Source organism: Ostrinia furnacalis, unplaced genomic scaffold (assembly GCF_004193835.3).
Source record: "Ostrinia furnacalis isolate ACB-3 unplaced genomic scaffold, ASM419383v2 OfSCF1928, whole genome shotgun sequence".
NCBI classification, from domain to species: domain Eukaryota; kingdom Metazoa; phylum Arthropoda; class Insecta; order Lepidoptera; family Crambidae; genus Ostrinia; species Ostrinia furnacalis.
In genome coordinates, this window is record NW_021132167.1 from 351,877 (window position 1) to 370,421 (window position 18,545).

Below are 18,545 nucleotides of genomic sequence, written 5' to 3' on the forward strand. Positions count from 1 at the left end.
CCATCTATTGGTCAAATTAGGAAACAGATTGTACTGCTACCACTGTGCTGCGGCACAGACTCGCCATGTAGTTTGATGCGGTCCAACTAGGGATGTTGAAACCAGGTTAAGAGGTAAGATGCGGTCCAACTAGGAACGCTGAAATTAGACTATGAGCTGAGGTTGGGGTTCTGGGAGCCGGCTTAGAAGGGACTAGATTCTAGAAGGCCTAGACTAGACCTTCTAGCGTCTAGGCCTTATGGCTTAGGACTATAGGTACCAGGTCAGGAGCCGGCTACCACCCTCTTCCACCAGTCGTTCGCGGCGTGGCTGGGCGACGTGAAGCACTGCACGCGCCGCTACCTGTGCTGCCCGGCCGACGGCCACGCCGCGCTGGCCATGCACTACACGCTCACCGCAAGGAGGTGAGGCCTAGGGCTCCAAGGGGCAGGCCTAGAAGGCCTATAGGTGGGATACACCCAGAGACCTTTGATTCTGATTCCCGCTCTACTTACCAGCAGACCAAGGTCCTAGGGCTCCAGGAGACAGCTACGGAGGCCTATAGGCTCATGGTCAGTCGCTACGTCACCAGTAGAGCAGTATCCATAGGTCCAAGGCATTGGGCTGCCTAGAGGCACCTGGATTGGAGTCGCCTCACTGTGTTACCAATAGAGCAGTTACCAAAGGACCAAGGCCTCGGTGCGACCTTTGATTCCGTACTGACAGGGACACCCTATAAAGTCCGGAAAAAATCTAATGATACCGCGAACTAACGAAGCACAGCGCCATCTATTGGTCAAATTAGGAAACACATTGTACTGCTACCACTGCTGCGGCACGGACACGCGCCGCTGGATGCGGTCCAACTAGGGATACTGATACCAGGCTAAGAGGTAAGATGCGGTCCAACTAGGAACTAAACTATGAGCTGAGGTTGAGGCACTGGGAGCCGGCTTAGAAGGGACCTAGGCTTTATGGCTTAGTCCCGTCTGGCCTAAGACTATAGGTACCAGGTCAGGAGCCGGCTACCACCCTCTTCCACCACTCGTTCGCGGCGTGGCTGGGCGACGTGAAGCACTGCACGCGCCGCTACCTGTGCTGCCCGGCCGACGGCCACGCCGCGCTCGCCATGCACTACACGCTCACCGCAAGGAGGTGAGGCCTAGGGCTCCAAGGGGCAGGCCTAGAAGGCCTATAGGTGGGATACACCCAGAGACCTTTGGTTACCGCTCTACTCTACTTACCAGCAGACCGAGGTCCTAGGGCTCCAGGAGTCTTGCTCCAGAGGCACCTGGATTGGAGTCACCCCAGTGTGTTACCAATAGAGCAGTTACCAATGGACCAAGGCATCAGTAGGCTACCTTGGATTCCACACTGAAAGGGACACCCTATAAAGTCCGGAAAAAATCAAATGATACCGCGAACTAACGAAGCACAGCGCCATCTATTGGTCAAATTAGGAAACAGATTGTACTGCTACCACTGTGCTGCGGCACAGACTCGCCATGTAGTTTGATGCGGTCCAACTAGGGATGCTGAAACCATGCTAAGAGGTAAGATGCGGTCCAACTAGGAACGCTGAAACTAGACTATGAGCTGAGGTTGGGGTTCTGGGAGCCGGCATATAAGGGACTAGATGCTAGAAGCCCTAGATTAGGTCTTCTAGCGTCTAGGCCTTATGGCTTAGGACTATAGGTACCAGGTCAGGAGCCGGCTACCTCCCTCTTCCACCACTCGTTCGCGGCGTGGCTGGGCGACGTGAAGCACTGCACGCGCCGCTACCTGTGCTGCCCGGCCGACGGCCACGCCGCGCTGGCCATGCACTACACGCTCACCGCAAGGAGGTGAGGCCAAGGGCTCCAAGGGGCAGGCCTAGAAGGTCTATAGGGCTCCAGACCAGTTCCTGTCTCTGTGCGGTGGGAGGGACACAGAGAGAGACCTTTGGTTCCCACCTCTACTTACCAGCAGACCAAGGTCCTAGGGCTCCAGGAGACTGCTACGGAGGCCTAGAGGCACTTGGTAAGTCGCTGTCCCACTAGTAGAGCAGTCCAAAGGACCAAGGCATCTATAGGCTACCTTGGAATACACACTCACAGGGACACCCTATAAAGCCCGGAAAAAATCAAATGATACCGCGAACTAACGAAGCACAGCGCCATCTATTGGTCAAATTAGGGAACATATTGCACGCGCCGCTGCCTGTGCTGCCCGGCCGACGGCCACGCCGCGCTCGCCATGCACTACACGCACACCGCCCGCAGGTGAGGCCTAGGGCTCCAAGGGGCAGGCCTAGAAGGTCTATAGGCGCCAGGCCTGTCGCTACCTACCAGAGATCCAAGCCACCAGTAGGCTAGGGTAGAACCACTACACCGCCACCACCACACCATGAAGGAGGCTTAGGGCTCCAGGGCCTCCAGGGGGCGACTGAGGAGGCCTAGAGGCAATTGGTAAGTCGCTGTCCCACTAGTGGAGCAGTTACCAATGGACCAAGGCATCAGTAGACTACGATGAAATCCACTTACAGGGACACCCTATAAAGCCCGGAAAAAATCAAATGATACCGCGAACTAACGAAGCACAGCGCCATCTATTGGTCAAATTAGGAAACAAATTGCACGCGCTACCACTGTGCTGCGGCGCGTCTGGCGCTCGCCATATAGTTTGATGCGGTCCAACTAGGGATGCTGAAACCAGGCTAAGAGGTAAGATGTGGTCCAACTAGGAACGCTGAAACTAGACTATGAGCTGAGGTTGGGGCTCTGGGAGCCGGCTTATAAGGGACTAGATGCTAGAAGGCCTAGAATAGGTCTTCTAGCGTCTAGGCCTTATGGCTTAGGACTAAGGTACCAGGCCAGGAGCCGGCTACCTCCCTCTTCCACCACTCGTCCGCGGCGTGGCTGGGCGACGTGAAGCACTGCACGCGCCGCTACCTGTGCTGCCCGGCCGACGGCCACGCCGCGCTGGCCATGCACTACACGCTCACCGCAAGGAGGTGAGGCCCTAGGGCTCCAAGGGGGGAGGCCTAGAGGGTCTATAGGGCTCCAGACCAGTTCCTACCTGTCTCTATGCTGTGGGATACACCAAGAGACCTTTGGTTCCACCTTTAATTACCAGCTGACCAAGGTCCTAGGGCTCCAGGAGACTGCTACGGAGGTCTAGAGGCACCTGGATTGGAGTCACCTCCTCACTGTGTTACCCTTACCAATGCATCAGTAGGCTACCTTGGAATACACACTGACAGGGACACCCTATAAAGTCCGGAAAAAATCAAATGATACCGCGAACTAACGAAGCACAGCGCCATCTATTGGTCAAATTAGGAAACAAATTGCACGCGCCGCTACCTGTGCTGCCCGGCCGACGGCCACGCCGCGCTCGCCATGCACTACACGCTCACCGCAAGGAGGTGAGGCCTAGGGCTCCAGGGGGCAGGCCTAGAAGGTCTATAGGGGCCAGACCAGTTGCTACCTGTCTCTATGCTGTGGGATACACCAAAAGACCTTTGGTTCCACCTTTACTTACCAGCAGACCAAGGTCTTAGGGCTCCAGGAGACTTGCTCTGGAGGCCTAAAGGCACCTGGATTGGAGTCACCTCCTCACTGTGTTACCCTTACCAATGCATCAGTAGGCTACCTTGGAATACACACTGACAGGGACACCCTATAAAGTCCGGAAAAAATCAAATGATACCGCGAACTAACGAAGCACAGCGCCATCTATTGGTCAAATTAGGAAACAAATTGCACGCGCCGCTACCTGTGCTGCCCGGCCGACGGCCACGCCGCGCTCGCCATGCACTACACGCTCACCGCAAGGAGGTGAGGCCTAGGGCTCCAAGGGGGAGGCCTAGAGGGCCTACAGGCTCCAGACCAGTTGCTACCTGTCTCTGCGGTGGGATACACCCAGAGACCAGCTTTGATCCGTATCAGTAGACTAGGGTAGATCCACTAAACCGCCACCACCATGAAGGAGGCTTAGGGCTCCAGGGCCGGCTGAGGAGGCCTAGTGCAATGTCTCTGTCCGGTGGGACATAGACTGAGGGCCTTTGGTTGCCACTCTACTTACCAGCAGACCAAGGTCATAGGGCTCCAGGAGACTGCTATGGAGGCCTACAGGCACCAGGCCAGTCGCTGCTTGTGTCTGTCCCACCAGTAGAGCAGTTACCAAAGGACCCAGGCATTGGGCGACCTTGAATTCTACAGTGACAGGGACACCCTATAAAGTCCGGAAAAAATCAAATGATACCGCGAACTAACGAAGCACAGCGCCATCTATTGGTCAAATTAGTAAACATATTGCACGCGCCGCTACCTGTGCTGCCCGGCCGACGGCCACGCCGCGCTGGCCATGCACTACACGCTCACCGCAAGGAGGTGAGGCCTAGGGCTCCAGGGCCGGCTGAGGAGGCCTAGAAGGTCTATAGGGCTCCAGACCAGTTCCTGTCTCTGTGCGGTGGGAGGGACACAGAGAGAGACCTTTGGTTCCACCTTTACTTACCAGCAGACCAAGGTCCTAGGGCTCCAGGAGACTTGCTCTGGAGGCCTAGAGGCACCTGGATTGCACTAACCTCCTCACTGTGTTACCAATAGAGCAGTTACCAATGGACCAAGGCATTGGGCTTATTGGGCTACCTTGGATTCCACACTGACAGGGACACCCTATAAAGCCCGGAAAAAATCAAATGATACCGCGAGCTAACGAAGCACAGGAAGGAATGAATGAACACCAAGGAATCACTAGACCACCAGGTTAAGCTAGGGGTCTTCTAGACCTGGGTGCGCCAGGCCAGGGATTAAAAATATAGCCCAGGAATCCTCTACCTTCAAATTGAGGACCGCCATACGAGGGGACGGTCTAGGGTACCACGAGGCCAAGTATTTTTTATCGGTTTGGCAACCGCTAAGTCGGGGAACACTCAAGCTAAGAAACCAGACCTAGGGAAGCTAGGGAATCTCAAGACTTGAGAACTAGCTTATAAGAATCATAAAAGTATAGAAAGTGCTCTTTAAAACAGAAAATAATTTAATTTAATGAACTTTATACTTTGGAACATCCATTTATACACCCATTCTATCCACTCACCACAACTTTGTCCTTTCAGACTGACGGCTCTGGAGATCCATAACTACGTGTACCACATGACGAATCTTGAACAACACATGGCTGCACAGAAGAAGAGTAAAACTACGTAAGTAGACTATAGACTAGGACGTCCCACCCCTTTAAGGTGGACAGAAGACCTCATAAAGGTTGCAGGAAGGCGTTGGATGTTGGCCACTATGTGGAAAACATTAGGGGAGGCCTATGTTCAGAGGATGTCCTGTGGCTGATGATAAAGATGATGAGACTGTAGTTCTAGATCCTTTAAAGAAACAACGCTTAAAATTCTATTCAATCAGTCATCATGTCTTTTTGTATTGAATTATCACGACTTTGTAGTGTTTTTTACAGAATAGTGACGTTACACTACATTTCAACTCGATATAACACTGTAATCATTTGATTATAAAAAAAGAAATGATACGTGTTCAATATTTTTTTATAGTCCTACTTCCTACTAATATTATAAATGCGAAAGTATGACGCAAAAACTACTGAACGGTTTTGATGAAACTTTGCAGTATTATAGCTTATAACCCAGAATAACATATAGGCTATAATTTATGACGATCTGTGACAAACTAAATTTCACGCGGGTGAAGCCGCGGGCAAAAGCTAGTCTGTTATAATTTTTATTTCATTACCTAAGAATCATCGCTACTCTATTGCGTTTTTTCCATTCCATTGTATTATTATATTTCGTTCTGTTCCATTCCATTCTATTATAATGTACTCCATTCCTCTCCATTCACCAGTCTCCCTTCTTCCAGCGACACAGAAGAAGTCCTGGACCTTCATACCCTGATGCTGCTATGGGTGCTTGATTCAGGCTGCGACGTGGAGTCAGCTCTGAAGAGGGAAAACGACGCGCTGCGATATATGGACTCTCTTGCCAACAAGGTGAGTTGCTGATACCTTGAATAAGTAGGCAATTCTCCAGTAATATTTTTATTTTCACCTGCAAATAAAAATATTACTGGAGATAAAAATATTACTGCACCACGCAGCAACACCCGCGGCAGGGGAAGACCGCCTAAACGGTGGACAGACGATATCCGGCAACAGGCTGGAGTGAACTGGATGCGTGTGGCCAGGGACAGAAGTCGGTGGAGGGTGAAGAGGAAGCCTGTGTTCGAAGGCGAACCCAAAGGCTGCTATAGATAGATTTTTATTTTGGCGTTTCAAAGGTGGGGCTACCTTCTGCCCATTTATAATAGAAACAGGTGTGAGAATTACTATTTTCTTCTTGTTGTGACTTCATCGACTGGTTGCATTCACATTTGCTCTCTAATTTTGAACCATCTGAGAACCCCACCTGAACAGATTGCCCTTACTACGGCCGACCTGCGTCCGAATTATATTTAAAGACTTCCAGGGGAGCTCATGTCCATACTATCATCTTCGAATCGGTAATCGCCGGATTTCACACTGGTGTAAAATGGCAATGCCAGATTTTGTATGGAAGGTGGCGTCTTTTTTTTTCGCGCGGCCATCGACCAAACTTTGTTTTTTGATTACAAAATTGTGTAATCAACCAAACTTACTATGACATGTAGTATACCTCTAAACTCAGTCTGAACTGAGTTACGAGCATTAGAAGTTTGATGATTTTATATACTAGATTTGCGCGATGTAAGAAATTGCAACAAAATATTGCGCTATTTTTTTATTGCGCTGATTCTGCTCCATACTGATGTCTGGAGCCATTAATGGATGGTATTGTTTGTTTACACATACAATGTCACTATTTTGTTTGTCACTAGTTTGTCAATTTCCGGCATTGTCTTTTAAACGCGAAATAAACTGAACGCGAAAGTTTAAAATCTTATAAAAACAGTATAGAAGTATCGATATAAATATTCCATAGTTCAATCAATCCTTTATTTCGCGGAGATGCTACTTTGGCTTCAGTTGTTATAGCTAATATTTTATTTACAGACGATCAACGAAGACAATCTCGATGAGAAAACTGGAGAGCCTGATTCGGAAGGCAGGGAGTCTATATCAGGTAAGAATCCTATGTATGGCTGATTTTTCAATCGTCAGATATCTTTTAACTGAAGAATAAACTTGTCATTTTGACATATTTCCCATACTGAAACTGTCAATGTGCCAAATTCATTCTTCAGTTATAAGTTATCCGACGATTGAAAAATCGGTCCTAAGCCAAATAAATGTTACACATGGATATTTGGTATTCGTACATGGTAACTATAGATCTAGAGGTTAACTGAGTCAGTGCCTGAGGCATTGAAGAGCCACGTTTAATTATTTCAGTTATTAGACCTGGTATATTACTTACTAGCTTTTGGAGCGGCTTCGCCCGCGTGGAATTTTGTATGTCACAGAAAAACTTTATCGCTCGCGTCCCTGTTTAAAAAACCGGGATAAAAACTACTTTTTTTCCCGGGACTCAAACTATCTCTATGCTAAATTTCATCAAAATCGGTTCAGTGGTTTTGGTGTGAAAACAAGACAGAGTTACTTTCGCATTTGTAATATTAGTATTTGAATAATTGAATTGAACAATGGTTATTGGTTAATCTATACCTACTAATATTATAAAGCTGAAGAGTTTGTTTGTTTACTTGAACGCGCTAATCTCCGGAACTACTGGTCTGATTTGAAAAATCCTTTCAGTGTTAGATAGCCCATTTATCGAGAAAGGCTATAGGCTATACATAAATATATAAATAAATGTTTTTCTTTCTTCTTTCTTTCTTTCTATACAACATCACGCTACGATCAATAGGAGCAGAGCAACAATGAAAAATGTTGCGAAAACGGGTTTTCACGCGTACGAAGTCGCGGGCACAGCTAGTCTTTTCATAAATTGCGTAAATTAACTTAATTGTACAATACTTTTTAATTCTTCAATGCACTTATTTCATTTTAGGAAATTACAGCAAATGTAACATAGCTATCCAAAAAAACTAATAATTTAATCGTCACTAGCACACATTCAATTAATCATTGTTTTACGCACAACATTCACATTGTTAAGCGTTTCCCTGAAATGAACAGAATAACAGATAGACAGACCACATTGTCATACTGTAGCTTTATTCTTTTTTACCGGTTTCCTTGTAGTTATATGCGTACAATATTATCTATGGACATGACATTAGGATTTCCCTAATTCCTAATGAATAATTGTTTAAATATGTATTTAACATGTTAATATTTCCTTCCTATTACATAACGAATGAAATATGTATTCAATAGGTTTAAATTAGTAACAAACAATATTGATTCCTTATGTTTAATTTTCCATTGATTCTGCGTCAGTAGAGCACATATTTATGTCACAACTAGCGGTCGCTCAAGACTTTGTACGCGTGGATCCCGTTTTACCCTCTTAGGAGTGGAATTTCGTAAATTCCGTTCTTAGTTGAGCATCTACCTTCTAAAAGGAACCTCTATGCAAAATTTGAGTCTCCTAGCACTTGTAGTTTCTGAGATTTCTTGATGAGTGGGCTTATAGAATATAGATATCGTTTAGTTTGACGTACCATTGACGGTAAAAAGTACCAGTTTTTTTAGTTTTTTTTGTCAATATTATAACTATTGGTAACATTTACGTTCTATTAGCTTTTGCCCGCGAAAAGAAAATTTGTCGGTCACAAAAAAAACTTTTCTACTCTGTTTCAAAAACCGATATAGATTATGATTAACCGGGATATTATTATCCTGTCTTTTCCCGGGACTCAATATACCAAATTTTATCAAAATCGGTTCAGTGCTTCAGGTAAAGCGTGAAAGCGTAACAGACAGAGTTATTTTCGCTTTTTTTTTATAAAACTAGTTTTTCCCCACGGTTTCACCCGCGTGAAATTTCGTTTGTCACATATCGTTATAAATTATAGCCTATATGTTATTCAGGGTTAAAAACAATAATACTGTAAAGTTTCATCAAAATCCGTTCAGTAGTTTTTACGTGAAAGAATAAGAAACATCCAGACACCCAAACTTTCGCATTTATAATATTAGTAGGATAGGATTAGTAGGGATATCTGTATAGATAGTTTGGTAATTTCTATTGCACATGAAAAGTTATTAACCTTTGACACACGTATTTTTTCTGTTTCTGTAACGCATTTATAGATAAAACAGAATGAATAATATGATTTTTTAAGTCGCAGTGAAAACAGGATATTGGTTATGTTATCCTTAACAGAACGGGTCATAGCTGGTCATTTAATTGTTTGTTCATTGTCTGCCATTTTGATATTATAGGTCAAGCTTAATTCAGTCAGTGCCTGAGGTATGGGAGCGGCACAGGAGAGTGTTTTTGTGACGTCAGACGTCAGCGAGACTTCAGATGCGCTTCAGACTTGTATGCTCTGTCATGTCATAATATGTCAATGTCACCCCTTCTTTGCCGCTCCAATGCCTCAGGCACTGACTCAGTTAGCCTATCCTCAGACTGCAGACTTTATGTCGGCCGATAGTTGGGTCGGGCTGTTAATCAGTATGGAGATGTATGAAAGTGCGCACATTACACCGATTTGATGTCGGCCGATTCTTCATACAAATTAAAATCGGGCACAACTATCGGCCAACTAAAAATCGGTGGTCTGCGCCTAAGCTTATGCGCTTGACTTGTAATAATAATATGTATATCAGTTTAGCTGTATTAAGTACCCTTTCCCTACGGGCCCTTGGAAACCAAAGTGCGACTCAATACGGGGTATTTTAACCTGCCAAATTGTTTGCTCCACTTTACATCAAGATATTTCAAAAAGTATGAGACTTACGGTATTGCAATTTGGAATATTATATTCTGCAACTAATGTGGTTTCATAATTACAAGCGCATTTTAAACTTAATTTGCAATTTAATTGTTTTTTGTCGTAAACCGTGATTTAGTATTGGCTTTGCCAAAACAACAATAGATGTCACCCGTATTGAGAAGTGACTTTTGACTTGGCTACAATATAGGTGCCTCCCGTAGGTTAGAGGTTAAGATTTGGGATGCATTTTTAACATCCTGTATGTTCCACTACCACTTTTAACGGGCGCCATACACAAGAATGTATGTTATCAATATTTGTAACACTTTCTTTGTAACTCATTAATAAAATTATCACAGATAACACTTGACATACTCATTTGTTATCTGTGCAGCACTGACCTAACGTTTTCCAGTTATTCAATAAACTAATTACAACTAATTTTACTATCGTATCCTGTGGTGGTATACAACACAAATTACACCCTGTTCTTTAAAGGTTAAGGTCTAGTTTATGACACTACAGGGGCAGGATAATGACATTAAAGTTTTCGAATGCCAGTTATTGTTTTGATTTCGTGCTAAACGGTACAATGTGGTGCGTGCGCTGTTGTGTGAATGGGAAGTGAGTTTATGTGTTAAAATTGTGGGTTTTGCATTTTGGCTGTATTTCGATGTAAGTTTGACAGATTTTACTCTGTAGTTTCTTATTGTTTTCTAAAAATTATAATCAGTTTTGGAAAATGACCTACTATGCTAATTATGTTGATATAAAACCATACTAGTGTTAAAAAGGTGAACGTTTATGAGGAATGAGGATGGTTGGATATTTGTCACGTTAACTGCTGAACGGATTTTGGTGAAACTTTACAACCTGTTACTAGGTATTTGTTGATGATGATAATGTACCCATCAGTAGATACTTTTTTATATTTCTTACCTTTTTTAAATAATATGTTAAAGATAAACTGTTCCTGTGACACGGGTAACTCAGGAATGTCGTAATAATCACGTAGGTAGATGATCGGATATTTACGACAAAACCGCGTAATCTTGACAGAAATGCGTGTTAATTTTGAAAACTGATCGCGTTCATCTGTGTATGAATTGTTAAATAATAAAAGCTCATATGGGTGGCCTCCCTTATGCCCGTGTTCACCATCAATCTCTAATTTTTAAGTGACCCCTATGGTAATCTTTATATATATAAAAGAAAGTCGTGTTAGTTACTCCACTTATAACTCAAGAACGGCTGAACCGATTTAGCTGAAAATTGTCAGGGAGGTAGTTTAGAGCCAGGAGAAGGACATAGGATACTTTTTATCCCGTTCGACAGCATTCCCGTGAAATCCCGTGTGACTTGACATGAAACGTCAGTCACTATAAAACGTGGTATAACAAAAAAGAATCAGACTTGGAATAACAAACCACGCGGGCGAAGCCGCGGGCGGAAAGCTAGTAGGTACATAACAGGAATTATATTTTCATAGGGTTCACTTAAAAATTAGGGATTAATGGTGAAAACGGGCATTAGAAGTTTAGTGCCAAGTTAAATTACTATCCCTTTTTATACACATGCTCCATTTTTCTTTTCTCCAGCAGACACATCGGCCCTTGAAGCGATAATGCCCGAGTTAGTCGGAGGGGACGCGTCCGGACGCTGGCCGCGAGACCGGACAGTGTTCCGGACGCTGCTCGAGCTCAGCCGGACGGACGGCGGACACGACGCGGACACTGAGATACATGACTTGGTGAGTTGCTTCTCTAGCAAATGCTTAGAATATGAACTATGAATTTTTCATGTTTTTGGTTGGTCAAATCTGATAAAAGAAGTGGCGAGAAATACAGACTGATTTTGATAAACTATACAGATGAAAACTGACGATTGGTGAACTACAAATATGGTTATTTCTTGCAAGAAAATCGAATGAAAATACTCTTACGTCCGTATTCACAAACATTACTATTAGGTCTCACAGTGCGCGTGGACGCACATGGTGAGACACGAACCAATCACAGAGCACTATTCAACGCTGTGCGTTCGATTTGCTGCTTCACATAAGCAAGCATCGTTTGTGAATACGGGCGTTAGTGTATGTATGCTGCATTACCAGCTACCCATTTCTGGTCATGTCGTCTCGTTCTATCGCAAAGAATCGCCATTTGATGAGAGCGAGAGAAAAAATCAGAAATGGGTAGCTGGAACTGTGGCCCACTGTACTAAAAAGTCACAAAATGCATTTCCCTGATGCTATCGATATCACATCTAATTTCATTAATTCCAATCAACAAAAGAAAAAAACAAGGGCCGAAAAATACCATGCTTTATCACTGTCTATTCTCTGCCCACAAGCAACATTCCTTTTCAATAAAAATTTAAATACCAATGATATTTCTCTTCACAGCTCACCACAGAACCTGAGAAGGAAGTGAAGACAGAAGCGAGCACAGAGGAGCCGGAAGAACCGGTCATATTGGACCCCAACCTGGTATTCGAGTTGGCTACCAAGGGTGACGATGAAGCGTTGGCTGCTTTGGTGAAAGTAAGTCCATATTAAATTGGGTATAGCTTATTAAAGAGTGCTGATAGGAAAGATGTTTGAGTTATATCAATTTCCACTTTACATTGGCACAAATACATTTCTTCAAGAGGTTTGATTGCCATTAAATAAAGAAGAACACTAGTGTATAATGCTTTATTAAATCCCCGCTAAAAGTAGTCGCAAATTCGCTCTAAAGCCCGGTCTGCGAGCACGTAGAATTTTGTCCAATCACCCCAAGCTACCCATCCTTATCGCTCGCACGTAAATATATTGCTGTCGCGACTGTGCGACGGGCGCCTGCAGTGTGTGTGTGAGCGCGACAGCAACATAATTACGCGCGAGCGACAAGGATGGGCAGCTCGAGGTCATTGGACAAAATTCTACGTGCTCGCAGACCAGACTGTACTAAATACTAAATGTTTGAATGTTATTAAACATTTAGTGCGGATAGCACTTAAAATGCCAGTTGGTAAAATTGTATTTAGTTGTAGTCGTCTTTGTATTTTCTCTGTAAATAAAGTATGATAAAACTTTTCACAGGGAATTCGTAAAATGCATCAATAAATAAAATGGCGTCAAAAAACTATACTTAAAATTCTTAAAAAAGTGTGACTTGGTTTTCGAAATGACGGGTTTAAATGTCTTTAACCTTAAATCTGTATTCCAGCGCTATCCGCAACTGGTAGAAGTGACCGACGCATCCGGTGGCACAGCTTTACATTGCGCTGCCCGCGGCGGGCGCGCTAAAGCCGCTCTCGTGCTGCTCTCAGCAGGCGCCCGCGCCGACGCTGCCGATGCTGACGGGTGGAGCGCGCTGCGGGCGGCCGCTTGGGCGGGACACACTGAGGTGAGCGGGACATACTGAGGTGCGGGACATACTGGGGTGAGCGGGACATACTGGGGTGAGCGGGACATACTGGGGTGAACGGGACATACTGAGGTGAGCGGGACATACTGAGGTGAGAGGGACACACTGAGGTGAGCGGGACACATTGAGGTGAGCGGGACATACTGAGGTGAGCGGGACATACTAGGTGAGCGGGACATACTGAGGTGATCGGGACATACTGAGGTGAGCGGGACACACTAAGGTGAGCGGGACACACTGAGGTGAGCGGGACAGCGGCAATGGGACATAGGTCGAAGTGAGAGCAGAATAGAGGCCCAGGTGAGAGCGGGACAGAGGTCGAGGTGAGAGTGGGACTATTCCCACCACTCGTTCCCACCGCTGCAACTCCTGTGTAGCCAGGATCTACAGCTTGACCGCCAATAACCCAACCAGTGAAGGCCAAGTTTGTCCCCAGGAAAGTTAAACTGTCATTGGACCAATGTAATAACTAGCCCTATCACTTGCATTCCTTCAGATATTTGGCTAATAATGAAGGTTGCGCTATAAAGCTATAATATTTAATTAATTTAAATATTATAATTTAATTTTCTTATTTTTTCAGGTCGTTGAAGTGTTGCTGGAGTTTGGATGCGACGTAGATTGCGTTGATGCTGACAACAGAACTGCTTTGAGGTAAATATTGTTTGTTTTTGAAAAGTATTGGTTGAATTACTCTAATGTTTCAAGTTTTATTTGATTTTATGCTTACAATCAACAGAAATAGCAACTTACGATAGTATCCGGAACTTTTCAGTCTTCGCAAATTGACGGATCGACATCAAGTGGTCGCTTTTTCGCACGTTCACTCAGAACAGCTGAGTCTTATAGGAACCCCAGTTGTTTGTGTGATGTCCCGTTGAAATAACGTTTCTCTGTTTTCTTTCTTTATCAAATGCCACTAGTTGGCACTGATGTGCCGTCATCTTTGAAAACCGTATTACAAAAAAATACAAAAAAAATACAAAATATTTTATTCATATAAACAAGTCACATAACAAAGTTTTGGATCTAATCCTTTTAAGTTTTATCAACTTGTGTTAGGATCAGACCGCTCTGTCTAAATACAATAATGAAAACAGACTCGTTGAAATGACGTTAAATGTTACTTAAATAATGTTACTTGAGTTTGTGTTATATGTGAGAAGTAGAATTAAATAGACATATAAGTAAAAGTATTCTGACATTCCTTTCTCTCATTCTTATTCAGAGCGGCAGCATGGTCCGGCCACGAAGCGGTCGTCTCACGCCTACTAGCCGCCGGCGCGGATCCGGACAAGGCGGACGCGGAAGGCCGGACGCCGCTTATTGCAGCAGCTTATATGGGTCACGCGGACATCGTCCGGGCGTTATTGGACGCTGGGGCGAATGTGGACCACGCTGATGAAGATGGTAAGTGCCGGACACTTCGAAACTCCGGACACTCCGGATGGGGAAAGCCGGACGCCGCTTATTGCAGCAGCTTATATGGGTCACGCGGACATCGTCCGGGCGTTGTTGGACGCTGGGGCGAATGTCGACCACGCTGATGAAGATGGTAAGTGCCGGACACTTCGAAACTCCGGACACTCCGGATGGGGAAAGCCGGACGCCGCTTATTGCAGCAGCTTACATGGGACATGCGGACATCGTCCGGGCGTTGTTGGATGCTGGGGCGAATGTGGATCATGCCGATGAGGATGGTAAGTACTGTCTGCCCGGACACTTCAAAATCCTCGGACACTCGGGGAACACGGGGAAGTCTGGACGCCGCTTATTGCAGCAGCTTATATGGGTCACGCGGACATCGTCCGGGCGTTGTTGGACGCTGGGGCGAATGTGGATCATGCTGATGAGGACGGTAAGTGCCGGACACTTTGGACGCTCGGACACCGGACAAAGCGGTCGCAGTAGGCCGGACGCCGCTTATTGCAGCAGCTTATATGGGTCACGCGGACATCGTCCGGGCGTTATTGGACGCTGGGGCGAATGTGGACCACGCTGATGAAGATGGTAAGTACTGTCCGGGAAGCTATAAACACTTGGATACTGACACCCAGGTTCTCGGTTATTTTGGTCACCTGGACAATCCGGACGCCTGGAATCGCACCGAACATGAGCAGAGGAAAGCAGACGACGAAGGGATTGAATCAAAAGACGTTTTCAAAGTTGTTGTATATGCTTTCTAATAATAAATATGTAATTGAAGTCTAGAGAAGCTGATAATGACGATGATCGCTATTGTAATGCTGAACATTTTAATATCTGTGATGAAAACAATTACTTCAAAGTTTTTTCATTCAGTATAGGTCCTTTCAAGGGCACTTATACACGTCCCAAATAGCTTGCCCTACCACCACTTCGGGACAACATATGGGCTGGTGCTTGTTCTTCTCAAGAAGTGGCGGAAGAAACTCTGTCACCTTTATTTTATTTTTCTTTATTCAGAAAACCACAGCTCTATAATAATTACCACAGAATATTAATAAGTACTACGTACAGAAGTTTTACTTCGCGAAGGTATTTAAAAAAATGTATGCTCAGTGTCATTAACAATATGGTGTAATTTAGCCTGTCTCAAGAGTCAAGCACCATTTTGTTGACAAACGTCAGTGATCGGCACTGCGCCGAAGCTATAGGGCTGACTTCGGTAAAATGATGTGACGTGAGGTGCCAAACTGCGGAAAATGGCGGAGGAAATACATGATTTAGCATGAATTATCATGAATAATATTAACTACTTATTTACCTCTCAGTGTCTTGAGGCAACATAAAAAAGTAAGGATCACTCACACGGCATATTGGAGGAAAGAATAAAGGTTAATTTCTTCCTTCAGCTTTTAAGTTTTGTCACACTTATTCTTTAACAAATTCGCTCGTCAGTTTGCACACATTTCCCAACAGAAATAAAACGTATTTATTAATAAAAAGTCATTATTTTGAAGAGCACTCATACGGCCCGTGTGCGGTGTGAGTGATCCTAAATAATCGTCATAACTTTGGAACGGGACGTGCAAGGAATTTCTGAATTTGTTAATAGTTTTAACATATTCTTAACAATTTTTCAATACTATAAAAAGAAGTGGAAAGGCTTTATTTTCTGAAATAAACATGTTGACGTTTTCTTAAAGCGTGCGGTATGAGTGCTCCTATTTATTGGCCATAACATTTTTATCTTAGGTTTAACAAATTTTTAAACTTCATCGCAATGTTTTAACATATTTTAAGTAAAACTTCCTCGATTTTTGTTAAGATTGAAGCAAGGATCACTCAATCCACATGCACATGTTAAATACTGCACAGTATTTAGTACACCATTTTCTTTATTTTCTTTCATCATACACAAGAATACGCGTGCGTGAGTCAATGTTCGCTCGTATGTGAGGCCTTGTCGAATAGTATCCTGTAGGTGGGCCATCGTGCGTGTTTTGTTTTCGATGTAAACTCGCGGAGATGAACAGGCCTGATAATACAAACAATAACCTTAAATAACTTTTGTCAGTGTTTGTTTATAATTTGTATCACTCTGTTTCTCAGGTCGCACAGCGCTCTCAGTGGCCTCCCTATGCGCTTCAGGCGGCGCGTGCGCATCTCTACTACTGGAGCGCGGCGCTGACGTCAGCGCGGCCGACCGCGACCAGGCCGCGCCGCTTCTAGTTGCAGCTTTTGAAGGGCACACGTGAGTCAAAATAACTGAAACAACTGACAGTGGCAAAAAATGACATTTAATGTATGACGGATAGTACAGCGCCCCTAGCGGGAAACATTCAGAAACTAAAATTTTCATACATTTTTTGTAAAATATGTAACATAACTCACACTCAGCCCACTGAATGGTATGGTGCCCCCCCAATTTGTTGGTACCGATTTGAAAATGGAAGATAGCCGCCTTCGAGGGGCAACGTGAGTCTCTCTCTCTCTCTCTTGCTGGACCAGGCCGCGCCGCTGCGAAGTGCCTTCGAAGGGCACACGTGAGTCTCTCTCTCTCCTCTCTCTTGCTGGAGCGCGGCGCTGACGTCAGCGCGGCCGACCGCGACCAGGCCGCGCCGCTTCTAGTTGCAGCTTTTGAAGGGCACACGTGAGTCAAAATAACTGAAGCAACTGAAGATATTTAAATAGAATATTTTTTTAATAATAATCATCATCATCTCAGCCATAGGACGTCCACTGCTGAACATAGGCCTCCCCCAATGCTTTCCATGTTACCCGGTTGGTAGCGGCCTGTGCGTCCAACGCCTTCCTGCTACCTTTGTGATGTCGTCGGTCCGTTCCGGTACGCGGCCTCCACTCCAGAACCTTGCTGCCCCATCGGCCGTCAGTTCTGCGTACTATGTGCCCCGCCCATTGCCACTTCAGCTTTATAATAATAGTTATAACTTTTACCTCCCCTCTCTCCTCTCTCTCTCTCCCTCTCTCTCTCCCTCTTTCTCTCTCTCTCTCTCTCTCCTCTCTCCTCTCTCTTGCTGGAGCGCGGCGCTGACGTCAGCGCGGCCGACCGCGACCAGGCCGCGCCGCTTCTAGTTGCAGCTTTTGAAGGGCACACGTGAGTCTCTCTCTCTCCCTCTCTCTCTCTCCTCTCTCTTTCCTCTCTCTTACTGGAGCGCGGCGCTGACGTCAGCGCGGCCGACCGCGACCAGGCCGCGCCGCTACTAGTTGCAGCTTTTGAAGGGCACACGTGAGTCTCTCTCTCTCTCCTCTCTACTACTGGAGCGCGGCGCTACGCTAGCGCCGCGCTACTAGTTGCAGCTTTTGAAGGGCACACGTGAGTCTCTCTCTCTCTCTCTCTCTCTCTCTCTCTGTCTCTCCTCTCTTGCTGGAGCGCGGCGCTGACGTCAGCGCAGCTGACCGCGACCAGGCCGCGCCGCTTCTAGTTGCAGCTTTTGAAGGGCACACGTGAGTCAAAATAACTGAAGCAACTGACAGTGGCAAAAAATGACATGTAATGTATGTAATGTACAGCGCCCCTAGCGGGAAACGTTAAAAAATTTAAATGTTCATACATTTTTTGTAAAATATGTAAACTCACACTCAGCCCACTGAATGGTATGGTGCCCCCCCAATTTGTTGGTACCGATTTGAAGATGGAAGATAGCCGCCTTCGAAGGGCACACGTGAGTCTCTCTCTCTCTTTGTCGCCTCTCTCTACTATCTCTCCTCTCTCTCTTTCCTGTCTCTTACTGGAGCAGGCCTCGCCGCTGCTGCTGGCCGCCTTTGAAGGGCACACGTGAGTCTCTCTCTCTCACTCTCTCTCCTCATCTCTCCTCTCTCTTGCTGGACCAGGCCGCGCCGCTGCTGGTGGCCGCTTTTGAAGGGCACACGTAAGTCT

At 45.4% G+C, this 18,545-nt stretch overlaps 1 protein-coding gene across 1 annotated transcript in view; it reads left to right on the top strand.

The window, feature by feature from the left end:
• LOC114354161 (ankyrin repeat domain-containing protein 50) overlaps positions 1 to 18,545 on the top strand; it is a 50,796-nt gene that overhangs the window by 24,514 nt on the left and 7,737 nt on the right. The window contains 9 exon segments of the mRNA XM_028306420.1: positions 5,081 to 5,167; positions 5,850 to 5,979; positions 7,018 to 7,087; positions 11,414 to 11,562; positions 12,217 to 12,354; positions 13,022 to 13,201; positions 13,806 to 13,876; positions 14,451 to 14,632; positions 16,757 to 16,898. Of these exon segments, the coding sequence (XP_028162221.1) occupies positions 5,081 to 5,167; positions 5,850 to 5,979; positions 7,018 to 7,087; positions 11,414 to 11,562; positions 12,217 to 12,354; positions 13,022 to 13,201; positions 13,806 to 13,876; positions 14,451 to 14,632; positions 16,757 to 16,898 (1,149 nt within the window).